This window comes from Bombyx mandarina, chromosome 17 (genome assembly GCF_030267445.1).
Source record: "Bombyx mandarina strain Sakado chromosome 17, ASM3026744v2".
Classification (NCBI taxonomy): domain Eukaryota; kingdom Metazoa; phylum Arthropoda; class Insecta; order Lepidoptera; family Bombycidae; genus Bombyx; species Bombyx mandarina.
The window spans coordinates 2,812,935-2,839,338 of NC_143223.1; the positions used below are offsets into that span (position 1 = coordinate 2,812,935).

Consider the following 26,404-nt stretch of genomic DNA (forward strand, 5'->3'; position numbering starts at 1 on the left):
GCACAGCTCTTGCTAGGGTTCGCGTTAGCATCGTCATCAGGTTTGAGCCCCGTGAGCTCCCTACTAGTTAAGGTTACGCTGAAATAGCCCCTAAGGCTATCAGCTTAGGTAGGAAAAAAAAAAAAAAAAACTGTCGATTGCACCTATAATTGATCTGCCATGTACTTACTGTCAATTTGTGAATGTTTTGTATTAATAATCACTTTGTTGGTGCAACTAAATAAATAAATAAATAATTGAAGTTGATATACATTTCATATTTATTTGTGATTAGCGCATTTACGTTGTAGATGTCTATGGGCTCCAATAACCACTTAACACCAGGTGGGCTGTGAGCTCGTCCACCCATCTAAGCAATAAAAAAAATAAAAAAATATACTGGGTATCCCAAGTTTGCCCTAAGAGTCAACAAATATGCCTGCTGTTTTCGTGAAACCAACTTCATAACTAGTTCGACAATCTCACGTGCGATCGCGTGTTGAGGGACCTACGGAGTACATAAACAGCGTGAATTTCGCTTTTAGACAAGCTGTGGAAATCTCAATCATACTGTACAACGCCTGACCCACCTTTTAAACCGAAACACAGGACTGCGGTAAAAAATAGGAAGAATGATGGAAGCTATCGAAGCGAGCTAACATTACACCTTACTTATTTACATCATTACTAGAGGTCCCGCAGTAGTCGAAATTCGACTATAACTAATTGGAATTGTAAGTTTGTACACTATTATGATTGTATTTTATACTTCTATAATCACAAATTTCGCCAAGGCTACACTATACAAAAATATTAATAACGACAAACAATATTCAATCTATTCTCAATTTGACCACAAACGTCAAGAACAAAAGTTTGACAATAAATAGTATGCATGCGTGTGTGCGTCAAATGCATGGTATGTAGTGTGTGTAATGTTTTCTTTATTGATTTAATGTATCTTTTATGCATTATTTTAAAAAAATATTAGCATTGTGCACTTCTCTATATTATCTATAAGTGTGGAAATGTTCATACTCCTCCGTCCGCGCAATTTTCGTAAAAAGGGATACAAAGTTTTTGCTTCACGTATTAATATATAGATACCAGTGTATACATTAAATATTTGTGTATTTAAAACTTCATTTAGGGTTTCATGTCGCGTTTTCTTAATAAATAATTTGTTTTCATTAGCTGCCTGCAGCGTTAGAAGCTGATCCTCGTGCAACATAGTTTCACAAGTGGTTCAGATTGATTACCGAGCCTAAATTACGACTACCTTAAGCAGGCCTCGGTTCTGATACAAAATAAGCAATAACAGACTATTATGAATGTTCTAGCAGACCGTGCGTAATCGCAACAAGTTCTCCGTCCAAATCAACTGTTTAGACACGCTGCGTTCCTACGCGGTTATAGAATAAAGGCGAGTCGAGGTTAGTTCATATAACGATACGCCGTACTTACCTCCCTGGATAATAATGATATCGGAACAAATATTCTTACACCATACGATTATTTTCTATTAAGAACGTTATGTGTTTTTTTTTTTTTTTTTCGAAAATTTAATAGTCTATTCCGTCGACAATATTTATTACGTTTTTAAAAAAAATTACGTTGGAATTGGGAATGCCTAATTTCACCGTTGCGAGTTGTCTATCAGATGCCTTCGCAATGTCATTAATGTATCTCTGCATGTTTTCTGTAACAATTACGTGAGTTCATTATTCTTACAACGAACTTAATTTAACAATTGCTGAAGTTTTGTAGTAGAAGTGTCATTTGTTTGTGTCTGTGCCAATTTTCAGCTTAGGATAATCAATAAAATTTAGAAATTTACACTTCAAAAATAAACATTTTCTTAACATAAATAGTAACGGCTCAAAAGCTAGGCATCCCGTGTGCCCGCTAAAATGGCCTCAGATGGCTTAAGATGGAAGATGTCTTCCAGCAATACCATCAAACACATCTATGGTTCAAACACATTATTTCTTATTAAAAATGTTATTATTACTTTCTGATACTCAATGAGCACATGACAACGGACTGAACATTCTTACTTAAATTTGTTACAGGTACAACTGACGGTTACTCCTTAAGGCTCGGATGAGTGATGGTGGATTCTCAAGAAAATGGATTTCATGTCAAGTCTTCTTTTGTAAATTCTCCATCAACCTTTAAAATAAATAAGGTTCAACGGTATGTATGCATTATAGTCCATCCAATCCTGTTTCTGTAGGATATTGGTCAAAGCGCAGAGAGAAGATGCATGTGACTAGGAGATGTATGGAAATGGTAGTGCAAGGTAGAGGGGGAAGAGGTCGACCGAAGAAGACATGGATGGAGTGTGTGAATGACGATATGAGAGAGAGAGGAGTGAGTGTTGAGATGACGCCTGATAGAAGAGAATGGAAGAGAGAATAGAAGGATTAGCTGTGCCGACTCCACCTAGTGGGATAAGGTGGATAAAAAGAAGAAGATTGGTCAAAGCGCCAAGACCTCCAATTAGGATCGATACGTAAGTATCTAAACACAGGGTCAAATATTTATTTTAAATAGCGGTATGTCAAGTTAACCCTCTTATCGTGATCACCTCTAACTACATATTCGACCTAGGCAACGGGGCAATGCAAAGCCGTCGTTGCCCAAAACATATCATACACTCTCGTACTAAATGGTGACCTGTACTTAAAAGCCTAAAAGCACCGAGAGTTGATGGAGAGTTCGATGTGTAACCTATCCCATTGACATAACCTATTAATTTTTTCGCCGGATCTTCTCAGTAGGTCGCGATTCCGATCTGGTGATAGATTCAGCGAAGCACTGCTCTTGTTGTGATTAGTATAAGTAAATTCTGGCAATTATTGTAATAGGTATAATATAATTACGTTTCCTAAATTAAATAATCAAAGTAATTGTTTGTTATTTAATTATTAAGTAAGTAAGTTTATTTAAAGTTATGTCTTAAAACTAAATAATTTATAAGCGTTTTTGTTATTATCCCTGCAGAAGTATAGAAGCTGTAAAATCCTATCTTCGACAAGGGTCTTGGCGGTCTGGTCGGTTTTGTTTTCCTACTGGCCTGCTAAGTCCCAAGTCGCGGAAGGAAACTGCGACAGAAGAAGAGTAAACCAATGCATTAAGAAAAATACAATATGAGTGCAATGGCGATTTTGGTCATTTATTTACATTAAGTAAACAGTAGATTAAATTAAAAAGCATTGTTATTGTGCCTGATTTTTCTTTTAATTTGTTGTATTGTATTATGTTAGTTATAAGGGTAAGTTTTAAAGTTTAAGCGTTTGACAGATTTAAGTGTATAATCTATGGTTATGATTGTCAATTACGAAAGTGACCAATACAAAATAAAATAGTTTCTAGTTTGATGTAAAACAGTGTTGCTAGCAATAATAAATCAGACATAATTATACAGGGCCCTAAAACTGCGATACTTTAAGACAAATATTTGTTTGTATGGAAACTAGCGACATCTTGTAGCGGAGACCCCTAAAGTGATATGTTGTTAGAGTTAAGGCATTTACTAATTGCATAACTAAACACAGAAATTTAAAAAATTGTAAAGCACGCAAGTTTTTGTTTGTTAAAGACAAATTGATTAAATTTTATCAATTTGGGGTTTCCGAAAATTTACAAAATCCTTCATTTAAAAATCAAATATAGGATGAGTAATGTGTTACTGCCATCTACAGGAGCAATGAGAAACTAATCGAAGCAAAGCCATCTAGTGGCCGACGCCCGTAAACATTATTGTTGAGTGCTTGAGTTGCCTAACTATTACTAATTTATGTATATTATCTATGTAGTGTTTCACCCAAAAAAATGACGTACATTAATGAGATTAATGTAAAATTTTATACGATGACTGCAAATTAATACGCATCATTGATAATGTTGTTAAAGTAGAGATTGATTCACAATAGTCCATTCTGACCGTCCGTCATTGAACTGATGCCTTAATGAAGCACAAACGGACATTGTATGGGACAATTAACGAATACAATGTCAATAAACGTTAAATTAATAATGAGCTCCAAGAGGCAGTGATCGTGGTGTACCTACTAGTTTTGCAATAAATATTAACTATGCCATTTTTGCTGTTTTAAAATCTTTATTAGAGACAATCTTTTTAGAGAGACAAAGTGTTGCAATCATTTCAAAAATGTGCTTACTTTGTTCTAGTCATACGCAGTCAAAAATTATAAGGTAAAATTAATCTTAACAAACTCATTTTGATTAGAAAATGTAATAATATACCGAATGACATAATTTATTAATTCGAAAATACATTTCATTCTTTTCTACATTATATTGGGTGTTTTAAATAAAATTATTAGTTAGGTTTATATAAATGCATTGCTGTATTTATTTTAAACAAGCTGACCATGCAGACTTCGTAGAGCCTCAATTGATAAATAAAACTAAACTTTTGTATAAAATATACTTAAAACAAACAAAAGGAATCCGTCCGACGGGGGACACATCAAAGGAAAAACAAAATTGTTTGTTTTTATATAATTCCGAGCATTTTCATATTTATCTACCTTTTAAACCTTCTCTGGACTTCCACAAATAATTCAAGACCAAAATTAGCCAAATCGGTCCAGCCGTTCTCGAGTTTTGGTGAGACTAACGAACAGCAATTCATTTATATATATATATTGATTTTAAATATAATATAATTCGATGTAAATAGTTGGTGTTGTACACGAAAAATGTGCGTCGCCGTAGAACTGGGGTTTCAAAGCGGTATGTGCCTTCGATTATGCAATGCCCTTGGAAATCCCAAACGTGCTGGCGACCACCGCACTTCGTACCGACGACAGTAAGCAATGGAAGACTGGAATTGGAGTCACCATTGATATCAACACACATCAAGGAAGACATCGTCGTCGCCAACCGGTGCAATTAACTAATAAGATTTTGTTGTTATGTGATTTAAACAAAATTTAAGGGTACATTTTACTCAGCGTCTCGCGCGCCTTTCTCAAGGCGTAGTCTCCCGGCAGGAATTGGAAGAAGAGGAGGACCCCGTTCTTCCTCTTCTCCCTCTTCTTTTCTGGAGGCACCGGAGTCCGACATAACCCGTTCTGTTACCCCCCTCGACCGGGTATCCGTAAATGGATTCCCCATCATGAAAAAAAAACAAAAAAAAGGGTACATTCTACTCGCAATTGTACAATTCCACATCATCTTGTTTAAATGTTTCGGAAATGAGAAGACCAATATTAATATGTTTAGAGTTTTATGCCTTTACATTATTATACCAAGGAATCATTAATGCTTCCACAGTCTATGTATACGATAAAAAAATCATGTAATTTATACGTTTCTCAGAATTCAATATTAGCGGCGCCGAATCTCGCCTACTGAACTATTTTCCGCCAAATTTCCTAATAATTAGTTTCGAAAACTCAAAACAGCTTTTAAACACAGCCAGCCCCATTGAGATTCTCTGGAATTCTCTGGAATCTTTTCGGTGGGTCGCGATTCCGATCCGGTGGTAGATTCTGCGAAGCACGGCTCTTGCTAGGGCTAGTGTTAGCAAGTTCTGTCAGGTTGAGTCCGTGAGCTCACCTACCCGTCCGCATGTATCAAGAATAGCCCCTTAGACTACCAGCGAATAGGTACAGAAAGTACTCAAACCCACTAAATTAAAATCAGTCAATTACATCTGAAAACGTGTCAGTTTTTTTTATGCTTAGATGGGTGGACGAGCGCACAGCCCACCTGGTGTTAAATGGTTACTGGAGCCCATAGACATCTAGAACGTAAATGCGCCACCCACCTTGAGATATAAGTTCTAAGATCTGAGTATAGTTACAACGGCTGCCCCACCCTTCAAACCGAAACGCATTACTGCTTCACGGCAGAAATAAGCGGGGTGGTGGTACCTACCCGCGCGGACTCACAAGAGGTCCCACCACCAGTAATTACGCAAATTATAATTTTGCGGGTTTGAATTTATTACACGACTTCGTGTAATAAATTCCTTCACCGTGGAAATCAATCGTGAACATTTGTTGAAAAAAAAAACAACCATAGATTTGCGCCATATTTATTTACAATCAATCCCAGCAATCGTCATCTTTGAACACAGTCACGCAGGCTGGCTTGGCTTCACTATCGAACCTATCCATAATCTTCTCATCGATTCTCTTCTTCGTTTCGCTGGCGTCTTTAAGTTTCTTCGTTGGCGATTCTAATTCATTTACCTGTAATTTATTTTATATGTAAACTAGCGACCCGCCCTCGCTTCGCTTCTGAAACTGTAATTTACTATTGATTTCTCCACTATTTAATGGATGTTATTATACATATAAACCTTCCTCTTCAATCACTCTATCTACTAAAAAAACCGCATCAAAATCCGTTGCGTAGTTTTAAAGATTTAAGCATACATAGGGACAGATATAGGGACAGAGAAAGCGACTTAGTTTTATACTATGTAGTGATACGCTGTCTGATCGTACTTTCAACTGTTTTTGGGAACCGGTCGTCAAGCCTCGACATAATGTTGACACTCGCATATCACGTTTGACGGCGTCTCTCTGTTCTAAGTGCGAGTTTTTTAACGTTTTCGATAGCGTAAAAGTTAACTCGAATTTGTGTCCAGTTGAAACAGCGCCCCTAGCGGCAAACGTAGGCAGCCGTTTCAACTCCATACAAATCTGAGTTAACTCTTACGCTATAGAGAACGTTAAAAAACTCGGACTAAGCACACGGCTGGTCTGTAGTTGATCGAATTAATAAATTGTTGATCTGCAATTTTATCGACTGTTTCCCGAATAAAAACCTTAAGAGTACTTTAATGCTGTCGTAATTCATGCGTGCTTCTGCCCAGTATATTAGTACGTTAGCCAGATATCTTGATTCGTCCATACGAAGCCGGGGCAAGTCATTAGTTTAAATCGTTTCTTATTCCTTAAGCGACCTTAAGACTAGTAATTACTAAAATTACACATAATTTTACGTGTTTCTTTTATCTTACAAAATGCTATTTTTTAAATAACTGAAAAAATCACGCACGGTCAACCAGTCCCAAATTAGGATTCACCGTGCTATGGGTATCAGAGACTGACATACATACTTATATAGGTTTAAATATATACATATAATAGATAATAAGTACCCAAATGAAGAGCTAATAAACCTGTATAGATAACAAATACCCAGACGAAGACAAACAAACCTGTTCGTCACACGAATGTTTGCCTGATGTGGGAATCGAACCCACGACCCCCGACACAACAGGCAAGAGCGCTCCATCTACTTTACCATCGATACAGTCAATTGACAACTATTCTTACATCGTGGAAGTAATTCGCGAAACATAATTCGACGCTTGAAAGGCAAACGTGACTAAGCGACAATAACTGCTTTATACATAAATGATAGGCAATAACCATATTCGATGCGCAAAAAATATATATTTCTTCTTCTTCTCAGTCGTGTCACTCTTAACAGAGTGGTCGTGATCGTCATGTAGTGTTGGAAGGGGCAGACTTGATGCGTCTCACGATGTCGCGCCATATATTTCTAGGTCTATTAAAATAATTTCAATCGTACACCTAGATTCGTTAAAACAGATTTTTTTCAGGTATTTCATCTTTAAATTAGTCTATTGTAAAGTTCACGCATTGTCGTTTAGTCACGTTTGCCTTTCAAGCGTCGAATATAATAAACATTAAAAAATATGGTACATATTTGCGGGATTCGAACTCTGGACCGCATCGCTCGGTACGAATGCACCGGCCGTCTTAACGTTTAGGCCACGACGATCCATTAATGTAATTACCTCGAATCCTCCGGAAGACGTCGAAAATGTTCTCTTCCTCGGCGGAGTTATAGGAGACACGCTGTTGGATCGGTCCCGGGGCACCTTCTCCGGTATAATAACTTTATTAACCGGCGTAGTGACGGTCGCGTTAATCTGTAGAGCTGTACAAATAAATAGTAGTTTAAAGAAAACTAAAAAACAAGCTTTACATAAAATTCAACAAAAAAATAGAAACGCTTTTTTTTTACAATAAAAAAATTTTTTTTTTACACTATTTTGAATTTAAATTTATTTTCTATTTTTTAGTTGAATTTTATATAAAGCGTGTTTTTTAGTTTTTTAAACTACTATTTAATTTTAATTTTTTAGTTAAATTTCAATATATTCAATTTTTTTTAATATTGAATTGTCATCGGTCCTCGATAAATCTACAAAGTTTGAATGAAATCTGGACGTTTAAAGTGGGTCAAAATCGCGTCTAAAGGAGTCAGTTACAAACAAACAAACATACATGCATACAAGTGAAGCTAATATAAAGCGTGTAAAAATTAAGATTTTTTTTTAAATTACGCTCTCTGTTCGCATTTGGGCAAATTAAGGCCCACGGAATGGTGAGCTATACTATTACTATAGCAAATGGTAATGAATATCAGCTAGGAAAGTACGTAATCTGCTGCCACTGCTTAAGACACTTTTCAAATACAACTTTACAATTTTCCATTTATCACATGTCCTTCTTCAAACGAGGCAGAGTACTTAATGTTAGGCAGCGGTTTGGCTTTGTCCCTGGGCGACGTTAGCCACTAACCATCAGGTGGGCCGTATGCTCGTCTGCCTACAAGGACAATAAAAAAATCTTTTACCATTGAAAATCATACTGCAATCTGAAATACTATTTGCTATCTCCACTCGTGGTTTCCACAAGGGAGACTCGACTTCACTACGTTAATTTCAACATAATATTACCCATTGTGAGCCAAGATTTATTTATTTGTCAATCTTTAAGTATGTATAAGGTAAGGATTTATAAGTATACTAGCCGTACTCGCCCGCTTCGCTGGGCATTTAAAATTAACATTATTATTTATTGTCATTATTATTAGGGAGTCCAACACTCATATAAATATTAGCCTATCCATTAAGTACATGTATTTTCTACATGGATACAAAGTTTCAAGACAATCGGATGCATGGTTCAGTAGTTATAACGGAACATCCGTAAAAACCACTGTAGATTTATATATAAAATATTAGTATAGATTTTTCAAATTTCCAATTATCTTTTCGATTATTGTATTTCTTACCTTTTAACAGACTTATGATATTTAATAAAAATAAATAAAACATAATACGAACCTGAAGTCCTCACAGGTGTCTTCTCACTGAAACAAACATTGAAATAAATAATTTTAAACACTTTTTTGTACAAATTTTAACTTATTACCTAGGGCGGTTCAACGACTATTGTCCTGTGAGATTTTAAATACATTTGACTTATTGGCCTCAATGGGTCGCGTTTCCGATCCGGTGGTAGATTCTGCGAAGCACTGTGTTGCTCTTGCTAGGGCCAGTGTTAGCAACACTCCGGTTTGAGCCCTGTGAGCTCACATACACGTTAGGGCGAAGCTGAAATAGCCTTTCAAGGTTATCAGTTTAGTTATCAGTTATCAAGGTTATCAGTATTAGTGTCCTTCCGAGGGAACCGTCGGAAGCGGTAGTAATCTCTAGTATAGAGCATGGTGTCTATCATGGTCTATCTTTGGTGGTATTATACTAACATTCATTAACTGTTCTGGAAAATTTATGTGCACAGGTAGGAGAAAAAAATACGATTTATCAAAAACTTTAGTTTTCGTGTTCGCCGCGGATAATTATGATTTTTTTTCTTCTACCCATTGTTAGTAACCTCGAGTAGTTATGCTAGCTTCACCGAACGTATAGATGAGGTTTTGTTTTTCGACACCTAAATATTGTGCTAACTACCGTCAGATTTCTGTGGGAAACGAACGCGATATTAAATCGTAAAATTAGTTTTAATTATCAAGTTTACGATGTCAAAACCTATTGAAATCTTTTATAAATACCATACGAGTATTCTGGCGTACTTTTGAAAACTTTGCAACTTAAAAACTTTTTAAAAAGCTCGCGATTAAACCGCAAGCCTAATTTAAAAAAAAATATTATGAAACCACAGATACCGTTAAAGGACAGTGTGCAAATTATCGATCTCTGAAGAAAAAAAAAAACAAGTGATTTATTTTTGTGTGAACCGAGTGTGGCAATAGGACATGACGCCGTGCAGCCTAATTGGTGTCGGAACGTTGAAACTAATTGTGGGTGAGAGCTGGCCACAAACGCTGTGTCATAGGGATGCCATAAAAACGTTTTTTTTTGTTGTTGGATCAAAAATCAAAGGAGTTTTGTTAGCAAGTTTACCTTTTCGAATACAAGCGTATATATATATATACATACTTTGAATTTTATCTGTTGAGTGTACATTGTAATTGCCAGTACGTACCTCATTTTAATAATCAACACGCAAGGATACTGTTTATTGCATAGGTAATTAAGGCAGTACCATATATCTTTATATAAGATTTATATAAATAACGATCTCAACAAATGGAGCTCGTTTTAAAAATAAATGCCTAAGTTATGTTCCAACCCTAAGATCACCTGTCGTTGGCTACGACACACCTTCGCCGAGTGAAATTACTCTCAGACAGTCACGATTGTCGCCATTTTTTTTTGCATAAAACACTTTTACGCGCACTATTAAAATAATTAAGTGATTTAGAATGAGGAATTTAATTGAATCATTTTTTAATTGCATTATTAGAAAATCTATCTGTTTTTATAAACAAATCAACCAAACTTCTAAGGAAGTATGGGCAACAAATCAAAAACACAGATAAGACACAAAAATTGACAGATATCCGAAAAAATAAATGTCATGCTAAAAAAATTAAGAAAAAATAAACCATAAATAAACGAATAACTAGCTGTGTGTAAATGTCAAAACAAAACACTGTCATCCTCAAACGTTAATCCTTAGAATAAACGCGTCATTTTCTCGGCGTCATCGTTCAAAAGCACGCATCACTCATTAAACATTATATTATTAATACAATACAGTAAAGCTTAGCGAAGTCCCTCTTCATTTCTCAAACGTATACCAAATAAGGTATGCGGCGCGACTCCTGATGACGTTCACATCACCGCTCCTGATTGACTCGTTACTACAAAGGTTTTTTGTACGAGCATTCGCTAATAAGCGATATTCCCTTAGCTAATAGGAAAGCATTCGGTTAAAATTCTGTAAAAGGGAAAAACCTTAGGATGTTCTAATCCCACGATTGTTAAGCGCAATATAAGAAGCAAAGGGATGACGTTCCGAAACAGGCAGTGGAGAATTGTAGAAATAATTAGAGTACATTTGTTATTAATAAATAATTCATATACATTCTTATACTTTACTGTTTAGAACAATTTATACGGAATACTATGCATTTATTTAAGATTCAGAGAAAATTATTTGACGTAAGACAAGTTTATATTGTTTTTTTATTTTTTTTATTTAAGGTTTGATGAGCAGTAATTTAATTCGGCATCGGTTCGCTGTGTTTAAATAAAGAAAAAACAAGGACTACATTTAGTCCGCAAAGGTTCTGCCCCGTGCCTGGACAATGACAATACTTATTAATCAATCAATTAATCAATGTCAATACTTATTACCCTACCCTAAGAATGTGTGTATATTATTGTATAATTAAAACAAAAGTCACAATTTTTTCTAGAATTTCCAAACACCTAGCAAAACCGATATAAGTCAAAAACAAAAAATGATAACATTAAAATCAGTATTAGGAAAGAAATATGGATATTGTTTTTTTTTGTTTTTACATTTACGTTTTCTGTCCGGGTTGCGACTACTCTTTCATTTATGAGATGACTCCTCTTCAGTTTTCACGAGTCGTAGGAGCTATTAAAATTCGGATATCATGACCACAGAGACTGAAACATTCGAAATGTCGGACACAATATACGGACAGTAAAAAAAGCGAGATTAAACCGTAAAAGTAGTTTAGTTTAGTTAAACGTGTAAGATAATTTTTAAATATCCCGGCAACCCGTGTTTCCTCTTCTAAGTTAAGGCTATGTTCCGATGTGCACAGCGAGCACTAACTGTGACGTCAATTTCGTATACTGCGAAGCCGTTCTTTTATAATTAGCTTTTTAGTTATGTTTATAGTTAGCTATACTGGTCACTGTTTAAAACGAAACGCAGTAGAGTCATCGACGTTTTCACTTCAACAAAAAAAAACTAATTTTTTAATTCGGTTATGTTTAAAAATTGAACATTCAAGATATTGTCAGTTGAACTAGTTGCATAATAAAAGTAAGTATACTTTTTAGTAAAAGAAAATATTGTTTTTTTAAGCAATTTATATAAGGCAAAATGAAAAGAGGTTATATAAGGTAAAAGCGATCACGCGTTCACAGTAGAAAAATGGCGACGCTTTATGACCTCATATATATTTCCTAGGAGACTGTTTACTGTTAGTCAACAACAGAACTTTTTTTTTTTTTTTTTTTTTTCCCTACCTATGCTGATAGCCTTGAGAGGCTATTTCAGCTTCGCCCTAACGTTAGTAGGTGAGCTCGCGGGGCTCAACCGGAGAGTTGCTAACACTGACCCTAGCAAGAGCAGTGCTTCGCAGAATCTACCACCGGATCGGAAACGCGACCCACTGAGAAGATCCGGCGAGAAACTCAGTGGGCTGTGTCTATGGGTTAGTTCGCTCGTCGAACCCTTCGTCGCAAGCGACGGGTTCGACGAGGACGGTGACCGGTGCTTGTGGTGCCTAAAAGCACCGTTAATGGATCAGGAGGATCCGTAATGACGTGCTTTGGGCGACGTCGACGGTTTACCATTCGGTCTACTGGGTCGGGTATGTAATTTCCAGCGGCTACGATGAGAGGGTTCTCATGTCGTGCCGCCTTCTCAAAATGGCGCAGCGATGCCGACTGTAGATACTTACTAAGGGAGTCGAGCTCCAGGTCGTCGTGGAGATCCACATTCCTAAGGAACCAAGGCGCTCCGACGGCTATCCTGCAGAATCGTGATTGAAGCAACAGAACGAACTTTATCTTCAGTAAGAGCACTGCAGAGAGTCGCAGTGTATATCGGAACGTAGCCTAAATGCAACTCTTGTCTATACTCTATACAATTCGATCACGTGTTGACTCTACTACTGACAGTTGACGTACACAAGACTTGACAGCGCGCCTTATTACGGTTTCAATCAAACCAACTTTTACACGTACTGCATCTTTAGATGATATTTACACTGTTGCCTGTCTGACTTCGTAACGTTCATGTTTAATGGAATACTTTTCATAGTCATGGAGTCAATGAATCTATGTGTAGGAAATTATTAATGAATTTCATTTTTTCTGACCGACTTTAGAGAGAGAGGTATGAATGGTCTTACGTTTTTAGAAATGGATTTTTTTGTAGCTGGGTGCACGAGCTAGCGTTCTACCTGGTGTGGCCTAACTTGAGACATGAGTTCTAAAACTCATTTTTCTGTACAACAGCTGCCCCACCCTTCAAACCGAAACGCATTACTGCTTCACGGCAGACAAGTTCAGACGTCCTGCCACCGATAAATGTATTCTGCTTGTTCTATGTTGAGCGATTTCAAACCATAATTTTCTTCAGTATTTACTGGTGGTAGGACCTGTTGTGAGACCACACGGGTAGGTACCACCACCCTGCCTATTTCGGCCGTGAAGCAGTAATGCGTTTCGGTTTGAAGGGTGGGGCAGCCGTTGTAACTATACTGAGACCTTAGAACTTATATCTCAAGGTGGGTGTCGGCATTTGCGTTATAGATGTCTATGGGCTCCGGTAACTATTTAACCAATAACATTTAAGCAATAAATAAATAAAGTATAGTGGTTTCCGAGTAATAGATAACATGACTTAATAAATGAAAATAGTTGTTATTTTCATTGCCTGTGTAGGTAGACGATCATAGCTTTAAAGTATTCGAAGTGTCAGAAATTAAACAGTGGAAGAAAAACACGAGATTAAATCGTAAAAGTAGTTCTAATTACTTACTCGTGAGATGTATGGCACGGTAATTAACTAACTAACACGTAACTAATTACTGAAACAAAATAAGAAAACTTTTTTAAACTGACAGATTTATTTAAACTTTACAAAAACAAAAACTTTCCGCAAACCGGACTTTCGAAAGCATTGAAACTACGAGAGGACAGTTTTTTTTTTTAAATCAAAATGAGGCACAGGCTAACGCAATCTCGGTTCTCGTTAAAAATAAATCCAGATTCAACAGTTATTTAGCGTTAAATACACGTTAATTCCCGCCGTTCCTTGTTACTTCGGAACTAGGAATGAGAAAGGTCTAAAGTTCACCTGTTTAAGGGACATGTTTATAGTTAAGAGCGCTAGGGTTGCTAACTAACTGAGCAAATAAGAACACGGAAGCCCTATTTAACAGTTAGCCGTGGAAAAAAAATGAGATTTATTTTTTAAAAAATACATATAAAATTGTGCGTCTCGGGACGCCCGACAGAAATGATAATTTAAATTAATCTAAGTTGAACTATTTCATATTGAAATTACTGAAAAAACCTTAGATTATTCCTTAAATTTTATGTATATTTATATGATAATGTAAAGAAAACTGTAACATAAGCTGATAAGGATATATAAATAGTTAGGAGTGACATACGTTCTTAGTACCGCTGCCGTATGCGTGAGAGAAAGGGATGCCAGACAGAATGGCGCCGTAACGCGTTACGTAACGAAGCGGTTTAACCCTACTTTAAGAAATTCTCAAAGATTCTCGAAGACTTCAAAAAAATTTATTACTTTTATACGGTTAATGAGCTGTAGACAATACCGACGGTGATCTATGGATGGATATTATGAGATAGAATTACGCTTACGAGTTAAGCATAAATTATTTTGATTAAAACCTCTTCCCGTTTTATTGCATTACGCTGGCAGGCGACTAAACGGCATTCTAGTGATGCTATCAACAGTATTATTACTTTGCGTGTTGTTCACGAACACGGTCCTATTAAAAGACACGGATAAGTGATACGCGATAAATTTATATCTTGTTACTTTTCCTTCGAAAGCACGCATGTTACTGCAAGTATACCGATAGAAAGTGACGTCATTCTTAAGATAGAAAAAGACTAATTCATTTGTTGAAATCAATGATCACAATGATATCGTCGACTTTGGAACAAATCGACTCATTTCAAATATAGTTATTGAAAATTTCCATACTGGCAAAAAAGAACGATGTACAAGTGTAATTATATAACAAAAAAAATAATTGAAATGGAATTGCTTGTGATAACTTACGTCACAATAAGTATTTTAATGTTAGATATTACGTAGACAATTAGGGCTACATTCATTAAGAAAGAAAAAACGAAAATATTATCTGCAACAGGACCAACCAAAACTTCGGTTGTAATCGAACCAACACCCCTAGCGACGAGAGGTAGCGATCACAGCAACCACGCCATTAATCTGCGCTAGCTCTGACAATTTACATAAAGTGCCTCGTGCCTCAGGTGTTAAGGGACATTGATGCAAATTATTGTTTGTTACGTGATAACCGAATATACCAACAACGGTAACGTGACGTGTTTGTGACAAGAATTTTATTTAAAAAACATCAGAATGTTCTCGAAACCGCTAAATTTGTAATTAATAAAAATAATTGTAATGGGACCGTTTGAACAAAGATCCCGTTGCTTTTAAATAGTTTTCAAGTTACTCACTTTTTTTTTTGTATCAGCACAGACTATCCCATTCCCGGAATGATTTTCCCGGCACGCGATCATGTTATATCAGTACATCAAAGCAACGGCTCGGCTCTACGTATGGCCAACATTAACGATCGTAAAACACATTAAAGGCGATTGATACGTTGTTAATGTGTCATGTAATTGTTGTTACCGAGAAATATTCATAAAGAGCGGAAGGCGAGTTCCAGACGTTTAAGTGGTTTGCTCGATTTAAAATCGATCCTGTAATTTTAATTAGTTAATTTCTTTATGTGGATTTTATCAACAAATTGCTGGTAGTTTATCAATAAATTCTAAGAAAACTTCAAATACTCTGACAAACGAAATAAATAGAAACCAACCCTTACAGTGTCGGGTGTGTTTTCCAATTCTTTATTTTTAGAATTTAGTGTGGAATTTTTAGGCGGGAACATGTAAAATTTCCTTTTTTTTCTTTTTAGTGCATCTTTAGATGTAAGCTTTTAATCTTTAATGATTATTTTACCCACCCACCAGTAATAGAAATTCAACCACAATTATGAATTTAAATTAAAAGTTTGAGCATTATTATGATTTCATTTTCAAAGACTTCACGTCTATAATCACAGATTTCGCCAAGACTACACTTTAAACAAATAATAATAAAGACAAAAAATATAAATCTATTCTCAATTTTACCTTAGACTTTAACAATAAACAAAAGAGTAATTATTATTACAAAACACTCGAATCCCCTAAACATATATATGTGACGAAAAAAAAAAAACAAGGATTTCGTTCGTTGGAAGACGACAAAGCTGTTTAATGGAAACATTGGCCCGTGCCGCTTGTCATGTCAATACGTCACTGACAAGCCGCCGAATGTATAACTCGCTATATTATTATGTAGATAGCTTTCACAAAGACTGAAATACTACACTGCCACATACCCTATCTCACACTTTAAGCTTGTCACACCAATAATTTTTTTTTTTTTTAACAACCACACCACTTTAACCGGTCCCGTGATAAGTTCGTAAAGAACTTGTGTTACAGGTACCAGATAACGGATATAAATGTAAGATTTTTATTATACACATACATATATTTAATATACATCCATAGCCCCGGAAAAGACATTTATATTTATCATACAAATATCTTCCCTTGGCGGGATTCGAACCCGCGACCCCCTTGTGTAGTGACCCATGTCACTTACCACTACACCAGACGGCCGTTGTGAATTCTTGTGAACGTTAAAATTTGAGCACGCATCGAAGCAATAAAAATAAAAAGCGCTAAAGTATCATATAAATACGTCTATTCACGTTCAGAATGCAAACACAAAACGTTGGTTTTAGACGGTTATTAGAGGCGCCGTTTTGAGCTGACTAATCGGTATTTACCGGGACGTGATATACCGGGCGCCAATTGTAATAGACCCTCGGGGAACTAATACGGGAAGCGAACAGTCGACGGTGACATTTGTCGAATGGTATATATCGCAAACTGTAATGTAATGTAATGAGTGGTAGCCCACTCATCAAATTTCCGGTCACCGTTTTTTCGAAGATTACGGAAGAATTGAGTTTAGTTAATTATTTTTCTTTGTTTCTGTGCTCGTTCTAATTAAAACTGTGTAATTATAAAACTTTACGAGTATACTTAAAAAATTGAGTTGTATTCAAGTAGCCTATTTCTTCTTCCCCGATGAATAATAGTTTATTTTTTTATTTAATTAATATATTTTGTACACACAGCTGTTAGAAGAAACACGACAATAAGGATACAGAGTACAAAGGCACTACTTATTTCATGTTGAAATCTCTTCCAGTAGGCTCGCAGAAGGAAAGAAGAATTAGGATAGTTTATTCGCAATTCACAATTTTGAAGTCGTCGTGGCCTAACGGATAAGACGTCCGGTGCATTCGTGTTGAGCGATGCACCGGTGTTCGAATCTCAGGCGGGTACAAATTTTTCTAATGAAATACGTACTGAATAAATGTTCACGATTGACTTCCGCGCTGAAGGAACAACATCGTGTAATAAAATCAAACCCGCAAAATTATAATTTGCGTAGGACCTCTTGGGAGTCCGCGTGGGCGGGTACCACCGCCCTACCTATTTCTGCCGTGAAGCAGTAATGCGTTTCGCTTTGAAGGGTGGGGCAGCCGTTGTAACTATACTAAGATCTTAGAACTTATATCTCAAGGTGGGTGGCGCATTTACGTTGTGGATGTCGATGACCTCCAGTAACCACTTACCAAAAAATAATAATAAAAAAACTATAAAATATCGCAGACTTGATAATAAGCCGTCAACACAAAAGGCGACTCCTAATGAAGCGGCGATAGTCGGCGTCACATTCCCGAACAGACAGACAACTAACCAGAGATCGAACCGTATCGATTCCGTGAAACGATTATATTGTTATAGTGCAATGTTTATTGCCTTTCAAATATATTTGCTCCGAGACTTCTTCCTGATACATACAATAACATAACAGAGGATCGAAAAGCGTTTCTTTTTTAATTTTAAATATAGGTTTTTAACTTAAAATTCTATTTTGTAAACTTTAAATTCAATTTTGTAGATATCAAATTCAAATATCAATAAATAGCTGATATAAGTGATTGAAGTTGTAAAGAAAGAAAAACAATAATTTTGGAAGTATGTTTGTAATCTCTGGTTTGAGACATGTATAAGTATAGTTAAGTAACGCATACATTTGAACTTTTTTTTTTTATTGCTTAGACGTGTGGACGAGCTCACAGCCCACCTGGTGTTAAGTGGTTACTGGAGCCCATAGACATCTACTACGTAAGTGCGCAACACACCTTAAGATATAAGTTCTAAGGTCTCAGTATAGTCACAACGGCTGCCCCACCCTTCAAACCGAAACGCATTACTGCTTCACGGCAGAAATAAGCGGGGCGGTGATACCTACCCGTGCGGACTCACAAGAGGTCCTACCACCAGTAATTACGCAAATTATAATTTGGCGGGTTTGATTTTTATTACACGATGTTATTCCTTCACCGTGGAAGTCAATCGTAAACATTTGTTAAGTACGTATTTCATTTGAATTTTTTTTAATTTAGCTGTAATTTATTTTAGCTGTAAAAAACTTACCATCACCGGTGGGCCTTATACTCATCTGCGTAAAGCGGCAATAAAGAGAAAAAAATAATAATAAACAAATAACGACCTGGTCCAAAGCCGATATTACTCATAGATAAAATCTTAATAATACATCTTCTTAATATTTAAAAACAATGTCGGCTTTGTTCGAGCACTTATAACTCGAGAACGGTTGGACCGATTTTAATGGTTTTTGATTTGTTGGATTTGACTCCGTGTCGAATTTAAGAATAACTATAGATAGCATTGGAAAATTTTACGAAAAAAAAAAAACATTTTAATGGGTTTCGTAACTGTCAAACATATAATGTTCATCCCGTCGATAAGGTAAACTTTCCCCTCAAATCAAAGAACGTATTTAAATAAGATTTCGAATCGACATGATATTTCTACAACATTCGGATAATGGCGTATTTTAGATTTTAAAAATTCAGTATTGAAAAAGGTTTGACATATGTATATTGGTTTTCAAATATTTATGCGTGCGTTCAGAAAAATATCTATACTAATATATAAATCTACAGTGGTTTTTACGGATGTTCCGTTATGACTGCTGAACCATGCATCCGATTGACTTGAAACTTGGTATCCATGTAGAAAATACATGTACTTAATGGATAGGCTAATATTTATATGAGTGTTGGACTCCCTAATAATAAGGACAATAAATAATAATGTTAATTTTAAATGCCCAGCGAAGCGGTCGAGTATGGGTAGTTTGGTACAAACTAAAGAAAATATATCAAACTACGATACGACTGGATCGTACTGCTTTAGTGGCATAGTGATATTTAGTTCGGCTAATCTGCAATACGACATTCATTGACTGTTAGGCGGTACGAAGTTCTACGGGTCAGCTATATAGTTTTATTCATAACTAGCTATCCACCCTCGATTCGCTTCGGCGACTAAAATTTATTATTATTGACTAGCTGACCCGGCAGACTTCGTAGTGCTTCAATCGATAAACAAAAGACCTAAACTTTTGTATAAAATAAACTTAAGCAAAAGGAATCCGTCCGACGGTGGACACATCAAAGGAAAAACAAAATGGTTATTTTTATTTAATTCCGAACATTTTCAAATTTATCTACCTTTTAAACCTTCTCTGGATTTCCACAAATAATTCAAGACCAAAATTAGCCAAATCGGTCCAGCCGTTCTCGAGTTTTAGCGAGACTAACGAACAGCAATTACAGCACGCATTCTGTCAATGTTATGACAAACGTCATAAGGTTTTAGAATTTTTTATATCGTGGTTAAGTTTTCTTAAATTTTCTAATTTTCCGCGAAATTTTCTTAATATTTTTTTTTCATAAGAACCTTTTGACAATAACAGACCACAAAAAAGAATTATCCAATTTGTTGCCGGTGTTCTGAAGTTACGCGCATACATACATTACGCAGATTCATTTTTATATAATTATATAGATTAAAGCTACCTTTACGGTTTATTCTAATGTAACTAAAGAGAAAAACACGAAATTAAATCGCAAGAATAATTTATTTATGTCTAAGACACGGGAAAATTCGAATACCTCCATACTGGTCGTAGGACCTCTCCACTGTTGGTAGGACCCCTCTAGTGAGTCTGCACGGGTAGGTACCACCACCATGCCTATTTTTGCAGTGAAGCAGTAATGCGTTTCGGTTTGAAGGGCAGGGCAGCCGTTGTAACTATACTGAGACCTTAGAACTTATATCTCGAGGTGGGTGGCGCATTTATGTTGTAGAGGTCTATGGGCTCCAGTAACCACTTAACACCCAGGTGGGCTGTGAGCTCGTCCAACCATCTAAATAATAATAAAAAAGATAATGTAATCGTAGTTCAATTCCGAAACCGGACGTGTTACATATAGGGCTACAGACTCTGAAAATAATATAAATCCGCTATGAAAGCACAAAGATGCTAGAAATCATCAGCTATATATTTGCGTGCAAATCGAAACAACACAAAACCAAAGCAAATGTATTAAGTTAGCGTTTGTTTCTCGCGATCATCTGTGCGTTGCGAACGAATTTATTATTTTAGTTATTTGCAAAAACCGGTCAATTTTTAAACAACAAATTTTTTTAAATATATTATCACGTTGAATTTACTCATTAATTCAAAATTTTTAAACACAATTTTATATTACTATTATTTTATTTATTAGTATTACTACTTTGTTGATATTGCTCAGGAGACGACAACAATATAAGTAGGACATTCGTCATGCACACACATCAGAGAAGCTGCAATATTAAGTAGACTAAAGAGAATTACTAATAATCTATGCACGTTAGATAAAAGATGAATTTAGCAAGTCAGTTGAAGGTGCGTTTTAAAGTGTTACAAATTATTTTACAAACTATCCGACATTTCATTTAAGTCCGACTTGTTTTCCCTACCTAACCATTGGTCGCTTAGGGGGCTATTCCAAACTCCGCGCGGACCCGTAGGTAAACTCACGGACTCAACCCGAAAGAATTGCTAACACAGATACAAACAAGTTTTTTTTTCTTTTTTTCTATCTATGCTATGATAGCCTTGAGAAGCTATTTTCAACTTCGCCCTAACATGTAGGTGAACTCACGGGGTTCAAACCGGAGTGTTGCTAACACTGCCCCTAGCAAGAGCAGTGCTTCGCAGAATCTACCATCGGATCGGAAACGCGACCCACTGAGAAGATCCGAGGAAAAACGGTATAGGTAAAATCCGGCATAAGCATCCGGTAATAACGTGTTTTGGGCGACGTCGAGCCTAGCAAGAGCATTGTTTCACTGGGTCTACTACCGTATTGGAATCACGACCCACTAAGAAGATCCGGCGGAAAACTCTGTAGGTAAAGTCTGGCATAAGCACCACAACGCTGCATCCTATTCTTAAAAGCAAATTACTCCCGGTGCGAGGTAGAGCAAGTTCATTAAGAAAAATATTTTAAAAGCAATTAATCTCGATTTATTCGTAAATCGATGCAAAAAACACACATCACCTTTAAGCACCTTCGTGTTTTAGCTCTAAAGGCGCGGGTGTAAATCGCTACCCGTATTTATTGTTCGCAGGGGACATGTCCGGAGCGGATATATCACCTCAAACGGTCGGATTACAAGACGATAACACCAGTTTCGTCCAGACTTTACCATAATTGGTTAGTTGAAGAACGTACGTACTGTTTGTTAGGGAACGTCGGAGTTTAAATATGGCGATCGGTACCAAATTTAGTGATCACGTTTCTGTAAATATTGAAATCAATGCTGGCTTGTAGGTTTTTGGTATTCGATGCTTGTTTGCTACCGAATTTGGAGTGATTGAAATTTTAATAGATCCAAAGAAGCATTAAACTTTTTGCATATATAATAAAGTTTAACTTTATATGACATGTTATTAGAAGAAGTCGCAATAAAAAGTACATATTTGTGTATCCAAAGCAAAGAAATGTTACCATTGACAAAGAACAATTGAGGCCTATAAAATCAAAGGCAGCTAAACGCCATAATGTCGTAAAATGTATTAACAATGGCTCTATCTTGTTTAGTTAGTTGAACACGCTTTAGTGTTTTCATGTTATAACAAATGCAGCTAAATCTCTAACAAATTCAGTTCAAAAAAGTTAAGTTTACTCTGTATTAAGTACTAATAAACGAAGTTTTATCATTTAAAATTCAGATTATTAGTAATATTCGCATTCTTTATAAATCTCTTTTAAAATAAAGAATATCGTAGCTATACGAAAAATGTTATTTCAGATTCTCAAACCGGGAGTGTTTCTAACACTGGCCCTAGCAAGAGCAGTAACTTCGATGGATCGGGAGGATCCGTAATGACGTGTTTAGGGCCGATTTTTGTAGTTTACCTGAATATTTGACAGACTTGGATATAGCTGCCTTTGATTTTATAGGCCTCAAATGTAAAGTCGCTTTCCAGAACAAAGTAAATCGATTGTAGTATTAATTTCTTTGATTGCCTTCTATGCATATTTATTCTATGAATTGTATTCTTCGTTCAAAACTTCTAAAGTATTAACGTTTAATCGACCCATAAAGTATTGACCTCTCGAAATAGAGAAAACAAGAACAAATAATTAATAACAAGATTAAAACACACATACACTCTGTATTTCTCCCGTGAACGAAACAGCAAACTATTTTTAAATCAATCATTAATACAAATCGTATCTACAAAATGATCGCGTATATATAAAACATTAAGACCAATTACTTCATGAGTTATACGAGAGTGTGGTGTTCGTTGACGCAGCCAATCCCCACAATAACTCCCTCCCAAACTCTCCAATAGTGCTTGCTTAGGTTAATACCCGTTGGAGCACTTATGTGTGGAATGTAAATCTTAAACGACGATCCAGACCATGCACCTACCCGTGAGTAGATAAAGACTGTCCTAGAATATTAGTTCCCGAAGGGATGCGACAGGGCTCACGTAGTGTCCAACTACAATCAACGCCTTAGAAGCGTTCTGATACATCTACCTAATCCTAACTCGACACAGATCGACGGTACTAATCCTGATGCTATTTTTTTTTATTGCTTAGACGGGTGGACGAGCCCACCTGGTGTGAAGTGGTTACTGGAGCCCATAGACATCCACAACGTAAATACGCCACCCACCCTGAGATATAAGTTCTAAGGTCTCAAGTATAGTTACAACGGCTGCCCCACCCTTCAAACCGAAACGCATTACTTCTTCACGGCAAAAATAGCCAGGGTGGTGGTGCCCACCCGCGCGGACTCACAAGAGGTCCTACCACCAGTAAACTGCTAGCAACGGGAAAAGCACGGGTCGTATCGTACTCGTCGAACTTACTGAAAAGCTCAACGTGAAACTTAGTCCACAGCATAAGATCGCTGAATTTCTTGTCGGATCTTTTCAGCAGATTGCAATTGTGCCAGATGAATTCACGAAACAGATGCTCTTGAGCTATTAAGCCTTGGAGTCGCTCGGGTAACAAATAACAAATCCATTATGAATTTCGTAATTAAAAAACCCCAAAAGAAAAGTTAAATACACATTAAAACCGCACAAAAACAAATTTTAGAGCCACTTATCGTATCAAACGCTACCTGGATATGCGAAGCGCAACTGGCCACGTGAAGACGTGACGACTAAAAGCGAACCTAGATACGTAAAGTCCAGTATAATTTTCCCCGGACGTGTCACTCTTTATAATTGGCTATTAGCTAATGAGATATCGTGTCGGCATACGGTCAAAGCGAATTACGTGTCAGGGTTGACAAATAATTCTTAGCCGAAACAATTAGGTAACATTACGATTGTTAGATCAGCTGTATTATTGTCAGCTTATATTAAATAGTACTTTTAAGACAAAAATGAAAACTAATTATTCATATTCTAAAGTATTTTCGTCGTACAAACACCGTGTCACGAAAACACGAGCCACAGCCCTACAAAGTTCAAGCCCCGTTAGGCCAACGATGACAGCGGGCAGGCGACAAGACGAGAAGTGTCCCTGTCTAGATCCGAGATAGTCTGGATGTGCGAAACGCGATCCGCCTTTCGAATTCATAGATCGATTCAAACGCGGCCGTGACGGACGTATCGCCTTAGACATCAATAGATACCTATAACGATGACGACGCGGAATCTAAGCCTTGATATAGCCGCCTTATCGTCTGATCTACAACAGAAGAAAGCTAAATACGTATGACCTTTTCGATCGCTATACCGAAGATATAAGCAACATCAAAATGAAAATCGAATAAGTCCGTTTCCATACTTACCGAGCATTAAACTTTAGTGGCGCGGACAGCCGAACAAACCACCGCATTATGCTAACCGCGAACCGAAGTTCGTAGCCATCAAAACGTGAACGCCGCCACCCACCCGAAGACATAATCTAGTTATCTCGACAACATTACAACAATGGCTTAAGTAGAACAACGTCAAGTAATGATGGAAAACATGATTACTTATTAGTCGATTGGGAGATAATAGTCAAAACATTGGTATCTAAACGAGACTAGTCTCTAGAAATCGCCTAAAAATCTTAATGTAAATAAATCAAATTATAATTTGCGTAATTACTGGTGGTAGGACCTCTTGTATCCGCGCGGGTAGATACCACCACCCTGCCTATTTCTACCGTGAAGCAGTAATGCGTTTCGGTTTGAAGGGTGGGGCAGCCGCTGTAACTATACTTGAGACCTTAGAACTTATATCTCAAGGTGGGTAGCGCATTTACGTTGTAGACGTCTATGGGCTTCAGTAACCACTTAACACCAGGTGGGCTGTGAACTCGTCCACTAATCTAAGCGATAAAAAAAAAGCTTTAAAACAAGCACCATCTTTTGCCTCAAAAATCGCGCTCAATGGATGCAATTTGAAACGGTTTTAACCGTATTTAAAAAAATATATATATACGCAATCATAATACAAAATCTTATTTAACACTGCAACTATTTACAAAAGCAACGGCCGAGCGACTGGGAATCGGAAATTTCGATCTATGCCTTGAGCTGGAAACAAAATGGATGAACGTTCGTTCGTTGCGAGTCGAGCGGCGATAAATAAAAGACGATGTCGGTGGTATTATTAGTTGTCCGAGCGTAACGACCGTGCCCTAACTGAAGCATTAAGATTGCCTACCATACTACCATTACAACGGTTTGCGTATTACAACCCCAAAAAATCAAACGATCTAAAACTGAGAGATTTTGAGGACGTATTATGCGAATTACATAAATATCTACTGGTGGTAGGATCTCTTGTGAGTCCGCACGGGTAGGTACCACCGCCCCGCCTATTTCTGCCGTGAAGCTGTAATGCGTTTCGGTTTGAAGTTGTAACTATACTGAGACGAGTTGTAACTATACCTTAGAACTTATATCTCAAGGTGGGTGACGCATTTACGTTGTAGATGTCTATGGGCTCCAGAACCACTTAACACCAGGTGGGCTGTAAGCTCGTCTACACATCTAAGCAATAAAAAAAAATATATCAAATTTTGTGCATACATTTTTTGTTTTCCGACAAATCGTACACCATGATGTTCAATAATATAGGATTCTGCCCTTAATTGCTTAAGCCTTAAACCCCATTTAGATACTTGATGTATAAGCAAACAGAATTACGAGTATCTCAGCTCACGGTTACAATCAAAAGCCGGCTTTTATTATAATTTTAGCTCGACAAATGTTCCGTACCAAGAACGTGTTGGCTGCAACCACTGAATGTTATCTGTTCGGGAAAGTATACATCTGACGAGGAAGGCACATTAAACACGAAATGGTTACGATTTGTCATGACCGTATAAATGGAGCGAACGTTTTATATGAAAACTTTACAAATTGTATGATCAATGAAAGATACACTTTTCGTTTAGACTGTACCGTTGTAATTGATTTATTTTTGTAAACAAATTGCTCTTTTTTTTTCGTTAAGAATGTTTATTTTCATGAAACTTCATATCATATCGTCTCATCTCATTTCATTTAATTTCATCCCAGTTAATTAATGTATCAAATTAATCATCTTCATTTTATTTTATTTCACTCCATATTATCGTTATTCATAAAAATAAGAATATAAATTAAAATAAGACATGACCTAAAGGTCTTAGTTACCAGGTCATAAAATCCCATAAAAACAAAAATAAAACTTCGTTTGTATTAACCAGGACCATCTGGTTTCTTCTTATTAAAAAGCCTTCTCTA

The 26,404-nt window shown here is 36.6% G+C and overlaps 1 protein-coding gene across 2 annotated transcripts in view; it reads right to left on the minus strand.

The window, feature by feature from the left end:
* Window positions 1-6,038: 6,038 nt before the first annotated feature.
* Window positions 6,039-26,404, minus strand: part of Parn (poly(A)-specific ribonuclease) — a 38,327-nt gene continuing 17,961 nt past the window's right edge. The window contains exons 12-14 of one of the 2 annotated variants that reach the window (XM_028172174.2): window positions 9,131-9,156; window positions 7,793-7,935; window positions 6,039-6,209 (exon numbers count right to left, since the gene is read on the minus strand). In XM_028172174.2, coding sequence (XP_028027975.2) covers window positions 6,063-6,209; window positions 7,793-7,935; window positions 9,131-9,156 — 316 coding nt within the window. In that variant the 3' untranslated portion in view covers window positions 6,039-6,062. Of the gene's footprint in view, window positions 6,210-7,792; window positions 7,936-9,130; window positions 9,157-26,404 lie in introns of those variants that run through there. The other variant, XM_089734258.1, reaches the window with a different exon arrangement.